The sequence below is a fragment of the Neofelis nebulosa genome, chromosome 1 (assembly GCF_028018385.1).
Source record: "Neofelis nebulosa isolate mNeoNeb1 chromosome 1, mNeoNeb1.pri, whole genome shotgun sequence".
Lineage (NCBI taxonomy): Eukaryota > Metazoa > Chordata > Mammalia > Carnivora > Felidae > Neofelis > Neofelis nebulosa.
The window spans coordinates 61,034,577-61,051,167 of NC_080782.1; the positions used below are offsets into that span (position 1 = coordinate 61,034,577).

The 16,591-nt window shown below is 42.0% G+C and overlaps 1 protein-coding gene and 1 long non-coding RNA gene across 3 annotated transcripts in view; one reads left to right on the forward strand and one right to left on the reverse strand.

Annotated features, from left to right (window-relative positions):
- Positions 1-16,591, reverse strand: part of LCP2 (lymphocyte cytosolic protein 2) — a 45,768-nt gene that overhangs the window by 1,450 nt on the left and 27,727 nt on the right. The window contains exons 9-20 of one of the 2 annotated variants that reach the window (XM_058723240.1): positions 16,440-16,506; positions 16,251-16,334; positions 12,824-12,849; positions 12,694-12,713; positions 12,490-12,597; positions 10,620-10,650; positions 8,387-8,399; positions 7,570-7,699; positions 6,742-6,791; positions 3,148-3,242; positions 2,463-2,540; positions 809-964 (exon numbers count right to left, since the gene is read on the reverse strand). In XM_058723240.1, coding sequence (XP_058579223.1) covers positions 809-964; positions 2,463-2,540; positions 3,148-3,242; positions 6,742-6,791; positions 7,570-7,699; positions 8,387-8,399; positions 10,620-10,650; positions 12,490-12,597; positions 12,694-12,713; positions 12,824-12,849; positions 16,251-16,334; positions 16,440-16,506 — 858 coding nt within the window. Of the gene's footprint in view, positions 1-808; positions 965-2,462; positions 2,541-3,147; positions 3,243-6,741; positions 6,792-7,569; positions 7,700-8,386; positions 8,400-10,606; positions 10,651-12,489; positions 12,598-12,693; positions 12,714-12,823; positions 12,850-16,250; positions 16,335-16,439; positions 16,507-16,591 lie in introns of both variants that reach the window. The other variant, XM_058723248.1, reaches the window with a different exon arrangement.
- LOC131507947 (uncharacterized) lies at positions 964-12,490 on the forward strand. Its single transcript, XR_009259832.1, has 3 exons — positions 964-2,136; positions 4,875-5,092; positions 12,292-12,490. It is a non-coding gene; the product is annotated as an uncharacterized LOC131507947 (long non-coding RNA).

Consider the following 16,591-nt stretch of genomic DNA (forward strand, 5'->3'; position numbering starts at 1 on the left):
CACCAGACCGACAAATTCTGGAGGGCAGACATCTATCTCTCTGCTTCTACAGCAGCGATGCAGCTCTAGCCACACTGAACTAGTGATTGAACATTTGACCAGAATCATATGTTTTTTTCCACTCATTTACATGATCATAACTTTGGAGTAGAGTCTAAGGGCTAGCTGTTTTTCATTCTGGAAATGTTTGATTCGACTGATCCTCCTCTTGGACCTTTGAACTTAAAGAACATGTTTGGGGCTTACGTTTAGCTGTTAGCTTCCTTGCAGAAGCAGTTTTTTTTGATTACCATCCAAAAAGTAATTAGCATAAACATTGACCAAACAGAGGAAAATTTCTTTCAAGTGAGAAATGACCCAAGTATTGAAATAATCACCACAACAAGAATTCCATTTTTTTAACTCTTTTCCAGATGTCAATTTTAAAATACAGCCTTGTAAATACGCTGCAATCTTACATTAAAATTATGTTACAGAGGTGAATGAAAGAGGGGGCTTATCTCTGATACCATCTAACTGTATATTTTTTTAATTTGAATGTTAATTTTTTTAATTTTAAAACTTACACATGTGATTTTAGACTAGTTGGAATAGAAGATATAAGAAAGACTCCATGGTAGGGGTAGCTGTTGTTACTTTGTTTTATTTCCTTCCAGTAAAGGAAGGGCTTCACCAATGTGATTTAACTCTGTAAAGTTGCGGGAGAGTATGAATCCCCAAAGAATGTTACAGCAAGTTTCCATAGCGGTAGGTATGCAGAATAGCATAAACAACGATTTGGGTACATTTTACAACTGAAATTCCTTACCTCTTTACCTCGGAGTCCAGTTCCCAACAAGTAAACTTGGCTTTCCTCTTGGTAACGGATCTGGATGTTGTAAACTTTATCTTTGTACAACACCATGAGGACATACGGATTGGTTATTGTTTTTTTAGAGCTGTCTCTAACGAGAAAAGTGCCATCCTAAAAGAATAAATTCTTATTATTACGTGAGCAATACATGGCAATACTTCTGTTGCCTGTAAGAGCAGTAGACAAGACTCGAGAGATCTGGAAACTTACCAGTTGCCAAGACAGTGAACATTTAGTGCCCTGAACCGTTACAGCCCCATGTGTCACAGATTTCTTGGTTGTCAAGAGGCAGCAAAGATAGTATCAGAGAAATTTCCAAATTCCAAAGAGACTTTTTGAAGTCTCTTGATAAAAAAGTCGCTTTTTTTTTTCAGTTATAAAACAAATTATAGGCGGTTGAGTGGACAAAGGGCCAGACAAAATAAGGACTTTATTGGTTAACTAAAGATTTATCTTCCTACTCCTGGGAACTAATTCCCTAACCCTTACTTTCCACAGCCAAAGTCAGAAAACACCCAAATGCCTATGACATTCATCCATTTTAAAACCTCGTGATCTCCACATAAAATGTTCACCATTAAATATCTGAACATAAACAAATGTGAACTGTCTTGTGTTATCACCTTTTTTTCTTATTTACTGCAATAGTGTGATTTGTCCTGTACTTTAAAGTGTCATTCCATAAATTATTGTACATAATACTAATACTGTAAAGATCTAATATTAAAATAGGATTAATTAGTAAGGCAGTGTTTAAACCACTCCCTGCTTTGTATACTGAATCATGATGGCTTTAAAGAGCCTTCAATCTGCAATAATGGCTTTCCTTTGTTCTTCTTATTCCAGTTGAGTAAATTCCATTCAGAATATCTTCTGTTCAACAAATACACCTGTGGACCAGTGATTCACAGCCTAGAATTTAGAATTTAGAGTTTTGGAGACCCAGAACCCACACAAAATGCCTGACTAAATAAATCAGAATCTCTCCAGGTGAAATCCAGGAATCAGAATGTTTAAAGTTTCTCAGGTGACTTAAATGTGCAGCGAAGATTGAGAACTATTCTTACAGACTCAAGATGTGAGAGATGAAGGATCTTTGCTCTTCTTTCTCTGATAAATAGATTTAAGGTTAAGATTCGGTGCCAGATCACAGGAAATCTGGTTAAGAACAGCTAGAAATTTCTAGGGAAAAGGGCAAAAACTTGCTGCTGCCTGTCTCCATAATGGATTCCTTCACATCAATGTGGATGGCAGTTGTATATTAAAAAACGAAGATGCTAACGGTAAGATGTTAGAAGTTTGGGGAAAAGGGCCTCCTTTTGATAAGGTATGCTTCCTGTGACAAGACAGATGCTTTTTGTTAATAGAAGCTCCTTGGATTCTGCCAGCCGAATGACTGCCTTAATTTAGATTTTTCCCAGATCCTGGGAATCATTGCTATGGATGCTGGTGGGTGTAAATCTGCTACTAATGGGTCCCCTTGGTATAACAGCATGAATATCACCTAGCAGAATTCCTAGCCCATAATTGGTGCTCAATAAAAGACAGCTCCTTTTTTCTCCTCCCATTAATATTTATAACTACTTAAAAATAAACTTTGGCACAGTACCTGGTTTATCTTTCTAAGAGCAGCTTCCGCCTCTGGTCGGGTAATATAAGAAACGTACCACTCTTCATTTAATGAGTTCTGAAAATGTAAATTTTTAAAAACTGAATAAATTTTGCAGTTATATGTGTAAGCGAAAAGAAAAGCCTCCAAGTAATCATTTTCATAAATCACCACCTCAATTCCATGAGCTTTGAAACATTTGCTTTCTTAATTTGAATATAGAATCACTTAGGTGGGGCTAAATAGAAGATATTTTGCATGAACTGCTTTTTATCATGGTTGTAAAGGTAGTTGTGAATAAGCATTCCGTATATAATGGAACCTTTAATCAGGAAAGATAGAGATGTATAATTTCTTCAGTTTACTATAGTATATTTAATAAAAAATTGGGGTTAATGAGCAGTTAAGTGACTTACTCAAGGTCATAAACTAGAAGACAAATGAAGAATAGGATTATTTTTCTCGTTAAATACAAAGCACACATTTGCTATTGGAAGAGCCTGGAAAAATACCAAGGAGAAAGAACATATTTTTCATTTGGATCCTCCCCTTTAATTTTTTTTTTTCCACTAAAAAAAAATTAAAGGTAATGTAAATAATAATAAAAATACAAAGGAGTATACAATGGGAGCTTCGGTTATTTGCTGGGGAAAAAATAAAATAACACGAAAATGTGCTTTATTACCTCTTCTTCCCCAGGAGACCGTGGTCGAGGTTTGTTTGGAACTGGTAAGGAAAAGTTTCTGCTTTCAGTTCTGGGAGGTGGTCTATTGCCAAGGCCTTCAAAAGTATAACATTTTGAAAGTTAATTTGCTGTAAGCTATTTTTCATTTTCTGTCATCACACATTTTCCCCCTAAAATGCCCTTGCAATTGTTCCCAGCACTTTAGAAACAGTTTAAAAAGCCATAGCTTCAAAAATAATTTTCACCTGTTCAAAACCACAAGGGAAGGGGGCCTGGGTGGCTCAGTCGGTTAAGCGTCCCACTTTAGCTCAGGTCATGATCTCACAGTTGGTGAGTTCCAGCCCCACACTGGGCTCTGTGCTGACAGCTCAGAGCCTGGAGCCTGCTTCAGATTCTGTGTCTCCCTCTCTCTCAGCCCTTTCCCCCGCTCGCACTCTCTCAAAAATAATAAATAAACCTTAAAAACACACACACACAAGGGCTGTTGGCTGTGCAGGCATTGTTCTGTAGACATACCAGTGAAACTTTGAGAACAGTTCCACAAATGTGAGTGATTTCTTACATGGGAATGTTACATAATATAAAATAATTAGTCCATTAATGAAAAAGTCACCGTAATTTAAATGTAATCATCACATTTTTCAGATTTTACAGACTCCAGCAATCCAGAAGGGGTTCCCAACCACTGATAGGATGACAGTGCAGTAATAAAGATGATTATGTTCTCATTGTTTACACAAAAAGAAATGTAAATTACCTAAGACAAAGTGAAATTACCTTGAAAATACTGTCAGTTTCTAGAACCAGTTTGCTACCTACTGTTCTTTACTGAATTTTCTAAAGAGGTAGAAGTGTTCAGCTCTCACAGAAGCCCTTACCAACTACCTGATCAATGAGGAAGTCTTTGTTAGGCACCTGTAAACTTCCCTAACATGGTATTTTCTCGTTTACAGTTCCCCGAAACTTTCTGAGGGTGTTTCCTAAACTCAGGAAAGGTTTGATTGTGTTGATTTGTAATTGCCAAGGCTGTTTTCTATATGCCAGGACAGCTGTTAAGAACTGAAAAATTGTGTGAGCCGAATGTTCTCTGAATTATTCATGTGTCATTCATTCATTTATTCAACGAATATTTTTTCAGCACTATGCTGCCCAGGCCTTGAGTAAGGCACCCGTGGACCCTTCCTTTAATCTTCACAGCAACACCGCAAGATGGGTATTCCCTTCTTTTTGAGTATGAGGAAACAGAGAGTCTGAATGAATCGTGTGCTCCTAGCGGCAGAGTCAGGACTTCAACCCGTGATTCCCAAACATTACTGGGCATAAGAATCCCAGGGAGAATTTGAACCACCCAGTCTGCATTTGACAAGCACTCCAAGTGGTTCTGCAGTGGGGTTGTTCTGCCATCCACAATATGCCTGCCCGGGTTGCTGAGCGAGGAGAATTACATGGGAAGGGCTGAAGTGCCCTGAGCCATGCTGGCATAATTGTTTACCATGGCGTTCATTGCCTCCTTCTAAATAAGCAGATCAGATGGCCCTGAACTGTTGATCTTCCTTCTTAAGTCTCCCATGGCCTAAACAGATTTTCCCTATCCCCACCTTCGCAGTCCAACATGGCAGGGGCTTTTATACTGTGTATTGAATGAATGCAACCTAACTGTATAGTTAACAAATATAACCAAAGCCTATCCTGCATGGAATTATTCTCTTCTACTTCTGCATTTGCAGGTCAGCACCATAAAGTCATATTTGCAGCAGACAATATACTACTTTTTATTGCATCCACACACTGCCCTTACTGTTGAGATCTTCAAGGGAGCTGGAGTGGGTTTTTGGCTAATACACAGACCATTCTTTATCTTTCTAACACTGGAGCAACCAATGGAGAAGACTGAGAACCAGGTGTCCTACCTGTCTTAGGGGAAAAAGGATCAATTTTGATTAAGGTAAGCATTCCTCTCCAGATCATATTACTATATTATTTTATCAAGAATCCCCAACACCAACCCTAAAACTGGGTGTCTGTGGAACTTACTTTGAGAGACACGGCTATAAGTGAAGTGTCTGAACCTTAGATGCCTGCAGAAGCCAAGCAAGTAACACAATGTGGGTTCGCAAAACGCAGTGAGTTGTGGACACTATGGAAAACTGAGAGACGTGAGGGCAACGGCAGAAACCACATAGTAGTCACTATACCCTCAAATGCTTAGGAAGCATTAAAAACATAATGGATTTCATTGGTGTCAGCAATAGGATCTCACACATATATGGGATAATGTATTCAACTGAATGTAATAGATGTGCTCCTAAAAAAAGTCTTCACTCTTGAGCAATGATTCAAGTACTAATATGCTTTTCTATTTATAACACACACCCGTGTTCTAGAATGTATGTGTACTATGACCAAAAAAGGGGGGGAGGGTTGTTCCTCACAGCAGTTAAAAAATTTTCAAGTCAACCTTTATGGGGGCACCTGGGTGGCTCAGTCACTTAAGCATCAGACTTCAGCTCCAACTCATGATCTCACAGTTCATGAGTTCAAGCCCCATGCCAGACTCGGTGCTGACGGCTCAGAGCCTGGAGCCTGCTTTGGACCCTGTGTCTCCCATCGCTCTCTGCCCCTCCCTCCCTCCTTTTCTCTCTCTCTTTCAAAAATAAACATAATTTTTTTAAGTCAACCTTTAAAAATCAGGTAATTTCATATTAAAAGCCACACTTCCAGTATTTCTTGAAAAAATAATCAGAAAATCTGGCAACGCTAGGCAAGTTTCCTGGAATGAAGAAAATCTATTTACTAGAGCTGGGTAACTTTCCACAGTCATTTGACACTCGGTCATTCAAGAAACATTTTTAGAAGTCACTAGCATGTGCCAATCACTTGCAAGTCCCTAAGGCTAAAACAGAAACACAGTCTAGTCCTACCTTGTAGGCCTTTGCTGCTACTCAAAGTGGTCCATGGACCAACAGTATCAACATCACGAGAAGTTGCTAGAAATGCAGAATCTCCTACCCTACCCCAGATCCACTGAATTAGAATCTACGTTTTAACATGATTTTCAAGTCATCTGTATTCATACTGAAGTTTCAGAGCACTGTCAGCAAAACTTGTCATGGACACCAGAGAAGGTATTATTCACAATGCAGGTCCTCATCCAGACTTAATGAATCAGAATCTTGGGGGGGGGGGGGGGGCGGGGTTGTATTCTCATAATCTGCATTTTAAACACAGTCCTCAACACAACTCAAGGGTGGACTCATTATAGAAACCTAAAACTACAGAGCAAGCCAAGCACTACCCTGAGCACCATGTAAAAAGAGCAGGGAGGAAAACCTCTATGTGGGAAGATGAAGGCCAAGGCTGCCTTTCTGAGGTGGGGTGTGTGTGTGTGTGTGTGTGTGTGTGTGTGTGTAGCATCCTCGCATTCCAACAGCCCTTGGCACACCACAGAAACTGAATTAAGTACTGAGTGAGAAAACAGATTTTCCAGCTTTTAGGAAATAACTGAACCTTTGCCCAAAGGCTTTGGGACAGGTTAGGAATCCAGTCATGGAGGCATGTTGCCTGGAGTAGGTCACTAGAGCCCAGAGTACAAACCTTGAGAGAAGTATGGCGGCAGGGAGGCGCTCTGCGGAAAACCACTGTTACTGCGGAGACAGAAAAGAACTGAATTGAGTTGCGCTGGGCTGAAGAGGCTGTTGGGGAAGGTGGGTTAGAGAAACCCGCCGACAATGCTGCTTCCTTCATGACTACGGCCAGTTCTCCCTGTAGCTGCGGCAGCTGAGCAAAGAGGAGGGGCTGGTGGGGCACATCTCACTACTACCCCAAATTCTAACAGACTCCACCAGCCAAAACAACATAACCTGTAAAGGGTATTGGAAAGTTGTTTTTAAACTTGGCTGTTGTTTTTAAAGTTGGGTGCCTGGGTGGCTCAGCTGGTTGAGTGTCCGATTTCAGCTCAGGTCATGATCTCACAGTTCGTGGGCCCTGAGAAACACTGTTGCTATTGAGAAAGTGGGCCTGTGGGGACAGAGCCTGTGCAGTGAATTCGCACATCAGCTAGGTCCTTGCATCCACAATCTGGATGAACTCCAAGCACCTAAATTAATTGGGTTTCTCGAGTGTTCGTTTTAATTCACCAAGTGAAAACATTCCCTTGAAACCCTGCTCAAGGATCCATTCTGCCTCGGTGACCATGGGGCAGTCAATTCTGTATCCAACCCCAAGCTCAGAGACTCCAAGAATAGCAGTGGATTAACATGTGTGGGTCCTTATGCTCAGTTTGATTTTGTTCCTGAAGACCCAAAATGTTCTGGCCTGACTACCACTGGCTCATTTCTTTCTTTCCCAACCCACCAGACATTAGTTCTTTTGAGTGGACCTGGGGGTGATGTTAAGTTAGCACTGAATGACGTTACCACAGACCTTTCGGAGAATGCTCCAGGCATGTGAGGTGATGGGAGGGTGTGCTTGGGCGATAGCTTGGCAGATCTGGAAGGAAAAGTATTGGAGCTCATGGAGAGCATTGTGGGCTGAGGCAAAGGTCTTTGATGCACTGTGGGGGAAAAGGAAAAATAAAACAGCTTGTCAGCATCCAGGTGTCACAGGAACATTCCAGAACTGCTCCCAAGTTAGAAACCGCTAGTCCACAGAGAGATAGAAAAATCCAAAAGATCCAACATAATTAGGAAGTGGTACAATGGAATCCCAACCCCAGGACTTTTCTAGATGACTTACTACCTTAGAATGCATTAAAATGTTGCCATTCTATATCATTCTCTATAATATGCATTTATTTTATTTTTTCATTTGTGAAACACTACCTTGGCAGAAAATTGTCAGTTGGAAACCATATGAATTTCAGAAATGATTCACAAGTTTTGTTTTATGTAAGCCAAATTTTATGCTATCTCATTTATCTGCAGTTAGTGATCCTTTCCTGTGTTAGAAGGCATAAATATTAGCAATTTTTCTATCAAGCCATATATGCAATTTTTAATTTTGCTGTACTATTAAGTCATGTGCACCATTACTTATGAAAGTAACAGTTCTCTTTGGGAACCCAGACAATTCCATTTTGTTATAGTTATGCTGTATACCAACTGATCTATGTCTACTTAACACAAATTTAACAATTATAATTATGTCTATGGGGCTTCTGTACTAAATAATTCCATGTGAATTCTGGGCAGAAAAATGAAGGAATGAGTTTTAAGTTATAAGAAGGCTTTTCTGAACATACCGTCATCTTCATCCTGGTAAAGGGGAAAAAAAAAAAAGGTATTAATCTATCATCAAAACACAATTCCTAAAAGAACTGCATTTCTCAATCACATAAATGTCTCTGTTTCTTTCTTTAGTAGTTGTATGACTCCATAATATATTGTGGAGAACAGTAGAATTTGCTAAGTGGTTCATAATTTCTTAATACAAACAATCATTAAGGACACTCTAATCTGAGACTCTCCTTACACACTTAACACAAAATAGGTTCTGAGGTGCCCGAGAGGGCCTAAAGACACAGTAAGGATGGCAGTATCTACGATGTACCTCAAAGATTTACACACGATATCTCATCCAATTCTCCTAGCAACCCTTTAAAAATTCAGCATCCTCTTTGTACAAATGGAAACGTGGTGCTCAGGAAGGAGTCCTAACTTGCCAAGGGTTACAGAAATGGATTGGACACCTGATATGTCTAACCCAAGGCTCAGCCTTCTTTCGGCCACTCCCCTTAAAAGCAACTCCACCTTGCATATCATGTGGCTTACAAGGCGTGTCTACGTTGCTCAGCCTTTATCTCCAGGCAACCTGCGAAACAGGCAAGAGAGGAGCTATTTGCTAGACTCTCCAGATGAGAAATGATGTTTGGAGAGGTGAAACGATTTTGCCATCGACTAGCAGGCCACACCTGTCAACCTGGACTTGTTTTGCTAGGCCAGCACACTGGAAAAGAAAAACCACCTTATTCAAAGTGTTGTTGCAAGTATTAAGTTGGTTATTACATGTTCCTGGTATATGTGGAGTGGTCAGTAAAAGTTTGCTGTCATGACTCCTACCATTGAGACAAGACAAGAAGGATCACAGCCAGAATCACTCATCCCATTTGGCCAACTGGGAGTCCCAGCAAAGGGCTGCATAATTAAACCCACATGAGCTCAGGGAATGATGAAATCCCTCTTTAACACCGTGGCAACCATATCTTGTTTCTTTCTGCAACTCTCAGATTCTCATGGCATGAGCATCAACCCTTCCCAACCCTGGGACCCTCAGGAATATAAAGTTACCTTCACTTACAATCTTGTCCCCTTTTTGTCCCTTTGTCCCTTGGCTCTGCAACCAAGCTGTTGTCCTTGCTGTCCCCATAGGGTCACCCACCTGCCTTTGCTCAGGACATTCCTGAGGCTGCAATGCATCTCGGCTTTCTCTTAGGATGATTCTATTCTGTGCTCTCCCCATCTTCCAATGACACCATAAATCTCACCTCTAACAAGTCACTTCTACTCCTCAAGCCCCATGGATCACTTTCTTCTCTCCACCTCTGGAGCTTATCCCATGATCACATGCTATTGTGTGGGGGTCTGTTGTGTGTTGTGTGTGGGTCTGCATGTCTCTCATAGCTTAGCACTTTATCCCAACCAGCAGAGTATCTAGCACAGAGCTGCAAGATAGCAGGCACTTGTGGGCTGAGCCCTTGAATAGTGGCAGGGATGTGATCACCTTCAGAGCGCTTATAGCATAGAGGAAATCAGACAGACCTGGATTCCAATCCTGACTACTTACTAGCTGTGCAACTTGTGATGAATATCTCACCCCTTCTGAGCTTCGATTTCCTCATAGTAAAAAAGAAATAATGATTCTTCATAGGGCCGTTAAAGGCAAAACATGTGTGAAGCTGGGATGACCAACTGCCCCAGTCCCTCTGCCCCACCTGAGACCGATGGGGTTTCTGGGACATGAGATTTTCATTGCTAAAACTGGACATAAAACTTCCATTGCTATTTCCCAGGCAAACAGCTCATCATCTAAAAGTCACTAGCTTGCCAACGTGCACTTAGCAGGAATTAAATAATTGGTATTACCTCACTTGTTCAGGTCATGGACTTATTAAAAGGGAAAACAGAGGCCTTGTCAACTTTGCTGTGCGGCCCATACTCTTGGGCACCCCTCCTTTTATCCTTCCTTCCAATCACTGTTACTTTATCTTGTGAATTACCACCTGATGATGGGGCTGCAATGAATCCAACCACCCCAGGAGCTCTTAGAGGAACAAGAGCTAAGCAGTGCAGCACTGTGGGCAGGTGGAAAAGATGGAGACCCCACAGGCACCAGTATTTAAGGGCCTACTGTGCGCAGGCCTTGCTCCCTGTGCTGGGCTTCAATGAAGTCTGAGACGGGCATGGCCCCCACACCCCACAGAGCCTGCACTGATTTTCCCTGTGCCAAGCATTCACCAAATAACATTTTGTACTTACATTCTCTCTTCTGTCGGGTCCCCATCCATGCCTGAAATGAATTAGGGCAAAGAAAAACGACTGAGCATGAAGTTTCAGCGAGCCAGCCTCAGAATACAGATGGTTTCACTTTAATAATGAGAAATCAAACCCACTGAACTGTGATAAAATGAGAAGACAAACCCCCAGCAGAAGAGCAGGGGAGCAGAAGTGGAGGGAAGGTTTGGTGACTCAATGTTCTGTCACTATTGCGAGCTGAGCTAGGCAAACCTTTATTCTTTCAGCTACCGCAGCAAATAATTACATATATATAAAAAAGGTTTAGTCAGCAAACTAACTCTTTAGCAGCTATTAAATTTCACCGAGTAGATGTTTCTCCAAAAGCAAATGAAAACATCTTAGGTAATATTCTCCTTTGCTAATGTTTTAAAACAGCCATCTCAGGGCTCACCCTTCGGTGAAGGGAAAACAGCTGGAAAATGCTAGTGCTTTGGGACTTTTCCCAGATGCACGAGCTAGTCAGACAGATTTGGTGACCGCTGCCTTAGAGCTATGGCAGGCAGCTGTATGCCTGTGCCCACATCATGTTCGCCTCAGAGAGGGGGACGAGAGAAGGAATATATATGTTGATCGTCTCCCATCTGTCAGATGCTTCATATGTCATCATCCCATAAAGCATTTATTTAAAATTTTGATATTTCGTTCATGATTGATATTTTTTACACACATTGCAATTTTTAAAAATATTTCATTAGGGGCACCTGAGTGGCTCAGTTGCTTAAGCGTCTGACTTGATTTCAGCTCAGGTCGTGATCTCACCTTTTGTGAGATCAGCCCCACGCTGGGCTCTGTGCTGATAGTACGGAGTCTGCTCTGGACTCTCTCTCTCTCTCTGCCCCTCCCCCACTTGCGCTTGCTCTCTCTCTCTCTCTCTCTCTCTCTCTTCTCTCTCAAAATAAAGAAACTCAAAAAATATTCCATTAAAATATTAACTTGATAACTGAGGGTTTTTTTGTATTTAAAAAAAAATTTTTTTTTAACGTTTATTTGTTTTCGAGATAGAGACAGAGCATGAACGGGGGAGGGTCAGAGAGAGAGGGAGACACAGAATCTGAAACAGGCTCCAGGCTCTGAGCGGTCAGCACAGAGCCCGACGCGGGGCTCGAACTCACGAGCTGTGAGATCATGACCTGAGCCAAAGTCGTACGCTCAAACGACTGAGCCACCCAGGCGCCCCTGAGGTTTTTTTTTTTACTACCCTCTAGCCCTGACTCTGATTTAATCATCACACTAGCCAAGCAACACCAAGTTTGAATCCTGATGGGAAAAACAGAAGCCTTGGCTATGCCCTTGGTGAGTGGTAAGGTTAGGCCTGACCCCAGATACATTTATGCCATTTGGTACATAGGTCCCAAAAGACTATAGTAAATTTAGAAACATTAGAGCCAACTTCAGTATTCTAACATTATAAAATGTGGTTGAACAGTGGGGAAGACACAGTGACTTAAAAACTTCTCCCAATTATTTCCTGTTTGCTACTGTCTTGAAAAATAAAGTGGAAGGTTCAGTTCCCACATACTGAGATGGAAGGAAAACATGAGCATGGTTTCGGCTGGTTGAGGAGAAGTTCTCCACAAACAGCAGTCATTCCCGTCCTCCTGATGGACCATCTCTCCACTCCTTTCTTTGCTAGATCACTATCATTTGTCTTCAGAGGGACCCGGAACTTTACATCCAGCCTGAAAAGCCAGAATGCCTCAAGCCATAGAAGCCAACAGTCCCCTCCTCGCCAGGAACACCTGTGATGTCCAGTTCCGTTATAGGCTAATACCAGGCAAATTACTGGCATCACCAGTCTGAACGACAAACTCAAGCAACAGAAGACAAGTACCTTGGCACAGGTGGCTTCTTCCCTGGCAGGGGGCTACTTCTGTCATGCCTTTCGGTGGCTGGCGGTAAAGGAGGCTTTTGCATCTTGGGTAAGTGCTCCCCGAGAGGCCTGCAGAGTTGAGAGAAAGGAGGTGTGGGTAAGAAACTGAACTATTTCTACAGCATATACCGTGTACCCTCACATGGATGCAACAAGGCACCTTACCTTCCCACTGGAGCCGAGGGCTGTAAAACAGGAGGGAAGACATGTGAGTGTCCTCAGCACTTCTCAGAACAAAGACAAGATACAAAATAAAAAATGAAGACAAACAAAACAAAATAGGGAGACAGCTTACCTTGTCAGGAAACGCCGGCTTCTTTCCTGTAAGTAACAAATAGCAGGCAGACCTTGAATACTTTATCAGCTAAGCATGAAGTATTAAAACATAGTCTGGGCGGTGGGGGCGGGGGTTCCGGGATGGCTCAGTCAGTTGAGCGTCCAACTTCAGCTCAGGCCGTGATCTCACTGTGTGTGGGTTTGAGCCCCACATTGGGCTCTGCACTGACAGCACGGAGCCTGCTTCAGATTCTCTGTCTCCCTCTCTCTGCCGCTCCCTCCCTCACGCTATCTCTCTCTCTCAGAAATAAACATTAAAACACAGTTTGATGAAACCATAAATACGAGCGCCTGAGGGGGCTGATTGGGTTTAAACACTGAAGAATCATAGACTTTCAACCTGGAAGATCGCGATATAGAACAGCTAATTTTACAGGCTCAGAGAAATTAAGGGACTTGCCCAAGATCACACAGAGTTGTGTACATACAAACAGTATTTTGGATTCTGTGATTCTTTTCAACATTTTATTTTATGTAACCGATGATAAGAAGGATTAATGTCTCTTGGGGATTTTATGCTTCTTTCACTGACTAAATGTGTGTTTTTTTTGTTTGTTTGTTTGTTTGTTTGTTTAGCCTATGTTTATTTCTGTATCTGAAATAAACCTATTTGCCATGGAGGGGTTAATTTTCCTCCAATCCTGTGGTACATTTGACATTATATAAAGTATTACACTTACTTTCTGGAAAAACGTTTAGTTTGGAGAAGAGCATTTCAGGAGAGTCTCCTGGTAGAGTGCAAATCATTTTGTTTTAATTTTGTTGGGTTTTGTTTCTTCCTTTTACTTTTCTCTTGGAAAAGATGGCATGCAGGCTGAAGAAATTCTAGGTGAATCTGAGAACTCTGCATTGCAAAGTTATTCAAAGCAATTTATTTTTTTCTGTCTGAAATCCCTTCGAGTAGATTATGTCCTATGTCTTCAGTGCAATAAAAGTACCATTTAACTGTATTCAACCAGGTCTACCAGCAAATTCTGTATGCCTTGAACAAGTTACTTAAGGTCTTTGAGTCTCAATTTCCTCATCTGTAAAATCAGGATTATAGATCTGAAATGTATAGGTTTGTTGTTAGGAGCAGGTGACAATTTATATGCAGGGTCAGGCACATGATACATGGGTGCTGACAACTGCTAGATAGTTCTTTCTTTCCCTCCCTCCTATACCTCTGCACAGTTAACACCCTATGGTGAATGATGATATGATTTTCACAACTTGAGGTGCAGCCCAAGCCATGAAGAAGTCTTAAGAATCTTGTCCTACTATGAGGAACTCACTGCCCAGGGGTAGGCTGTTTTGGTGGTATAAGAAATGTGTATTATTCATAAAACTTTGCCTTAGGATGAAAACTCAACTTTACAGGGTTACCCAGAAAACCTATATTTATATTTTTAGGCTTAAGTAGATTTTCTTTAAAAAAAAAAATATCTTCTGATTTGTACAGATTCTCTGGGCACTGTCTCTGTTAAGAGTCTCTCTCTCTGTTAAGACTCAGAGCACTGTAAGAGGTTAGTTCTCTCAAAACATCATGAACAAGGAAATAATTCAAGAGTAGGTATGGTCAAGAAAGGGTGTATTTAATTTTTTTTAAAAGAACCTTTTTAAGGGGCGCCTGGGTAGCTTAGTCTGTTAAGCATCCGACTTTGGCTCAGGTCATGACCTCTTGGTTCGAGAGTTTGAGCCCCGCATCGGGCTCTGTGCTGACAGTTCAGATCCTGGAGCGTGCTTTAGATTCTGTGTCTCCCTCTCCCTCTCTGTTCCTCCCCTGCTTGCACTCTGTCTGTCTCTCTCTCAAAAATAAAGATTTAAAAAAAATTTTTTTTAACGTTTATTTATTTTTGAGACAGAGAGAGACAGAGCATGAATGGGGGAAGGGCAGAGAGAGGGGGAGACACAGAATCCGAAACAGGCTCCAGGCTCTGAGCTGTCAGCACAGAGCCCAACGCAGGGCTCAAATTCACAGACTACGAGATCATGATCTGAGCCGAAGTCGGATGCTCAACCGACTGAGCCACCCAGGTGCCCCAATAAATAAAGATTTTTTAAAAAAAATTAAAAAAAAGAATCTTTTTAAAAGATAACCTTTGTTCAGGAGGTGACTCTGAAGGATTTGATGTCAGTATTTCACTCTCCTGACGCTTTGACTTACGGTCGTAAGCACACCTAGAGACTGAAGTTGAATCTCTCTTCCTTTTCACATAATTTGAATAGCCCTGTGCAGCAGACCGCTGTAAACTCAAGTAACCCACACAGTTTCGCATGAGTCATCAGAGCTGTGGCGCAGTTCAGGGAAAAGCAGCAAGCAGGAGCCTCATATCCAAGAACTGAAATTCATTTGTGAACAGAGAGGAACCTTAGGTTACAAAAGTCTAAATGCCTTGCTCAGAGTGCAGGTCAGGAAGGTTGAGTGGGGCTGGGATTTGGGGCTCCTTGTCCCTCAAGGCTTGTAGCTCCTTCCCCAGGACCCCCTACCCATATCAAGGGAAATCCAGGGTCTCCAACTACAGCATGATGCGGTAGAAAAGAGCACCCTGCATTGAAGTCAGAAAGACATAAGTTCAAATCCTGAACCTAGTTATGTAAACTTGGAAAAATTATTCAACCTCTCATCATCTACAAAGCAGGGGTCATAATACACCTCCTTTGTTGGGTTGGTGTGAGGATAATGTAGGTAAATTATTTTTGGTAGGTAAAACACTTGGCCCATAGTAGGTGCTCAATAAATGGCAGCTAAGTTTTAGAATTGAATTGAAAATAGCTTTATTTAGAGGTAGCTGTGATCCAAGAACACTCTAGGTCAATTCTGGAGGAAAAGGACTGTCGGATACCCACAGTTGGATCAATTGCACGTGTACAACAATAAATAATCCTTATGTTTGAATAGCACCTTAGAGTTTTATAAAGCAGTTCCTCCTTACAGAACAGCCACCTGACAAAGAAGAGGACAACTCTGAAAACCTATGGTCCCTGTGGTCAGTAAGCTGCTAGGTAGCAGCCAAGGCAGCTGACAACAGCTCTCCCAGACCTCCTGTCTCTGCCCAGGTCCTCCCCCTGCGCTACGAAGCCCCCTGCACCATCTGTCAGGAGGACAATGAGATATGTGTACACATCACACCCATGAAGAAGCAGGCCTAGCACAGGGCTGACAGCAGGAGCTCTGCAGTCAGTCTGATCTCCACTTGGGTCTCTACCTCCATCACTTGGTGGGTGAGTGATTTGGGAAAGTTAACTCTTTGTGCCTCAGTTGCCCCATCTGTGAAATGAGGACGATTCTAATAGTCCCGCTTTACAGTACCCTTATGATTGCGGGGGGACATGTGTAAATCACGCCGTAAGCACTCTATACATATTGGCCTCTGTTACAATGCATCGAATAGAGTGATACCAACCTAGTGTGAAGGGCTCTCTGTCAAATGGGGCTAATGAACGATCGAGGGGAGGTTTCGTGCTTCTGTCTATGGAAGGAGCAGGGACTGGAAGGGAAAAAGACTGAAGTCAATTAAAAGAAGAAGGCAGTTGGCTGGGGGTGAGGGAACAGGTACTCTGGTGGGCAAGAGAGGAAAGGCCCCTGTACTTACGCTTTGCTGGTTTATGGTTTCTACTTCTGCTAGGCTCTTCGTGGTTGGGCTGGGGTGGGGGGAGTGGCTGTTTAAAAAAGAGCCACATGTTAGGCAGTATCTCATGATGACACATCCACAAGTCCTGGTGGCCTTATCTCCCCAAATCTCAC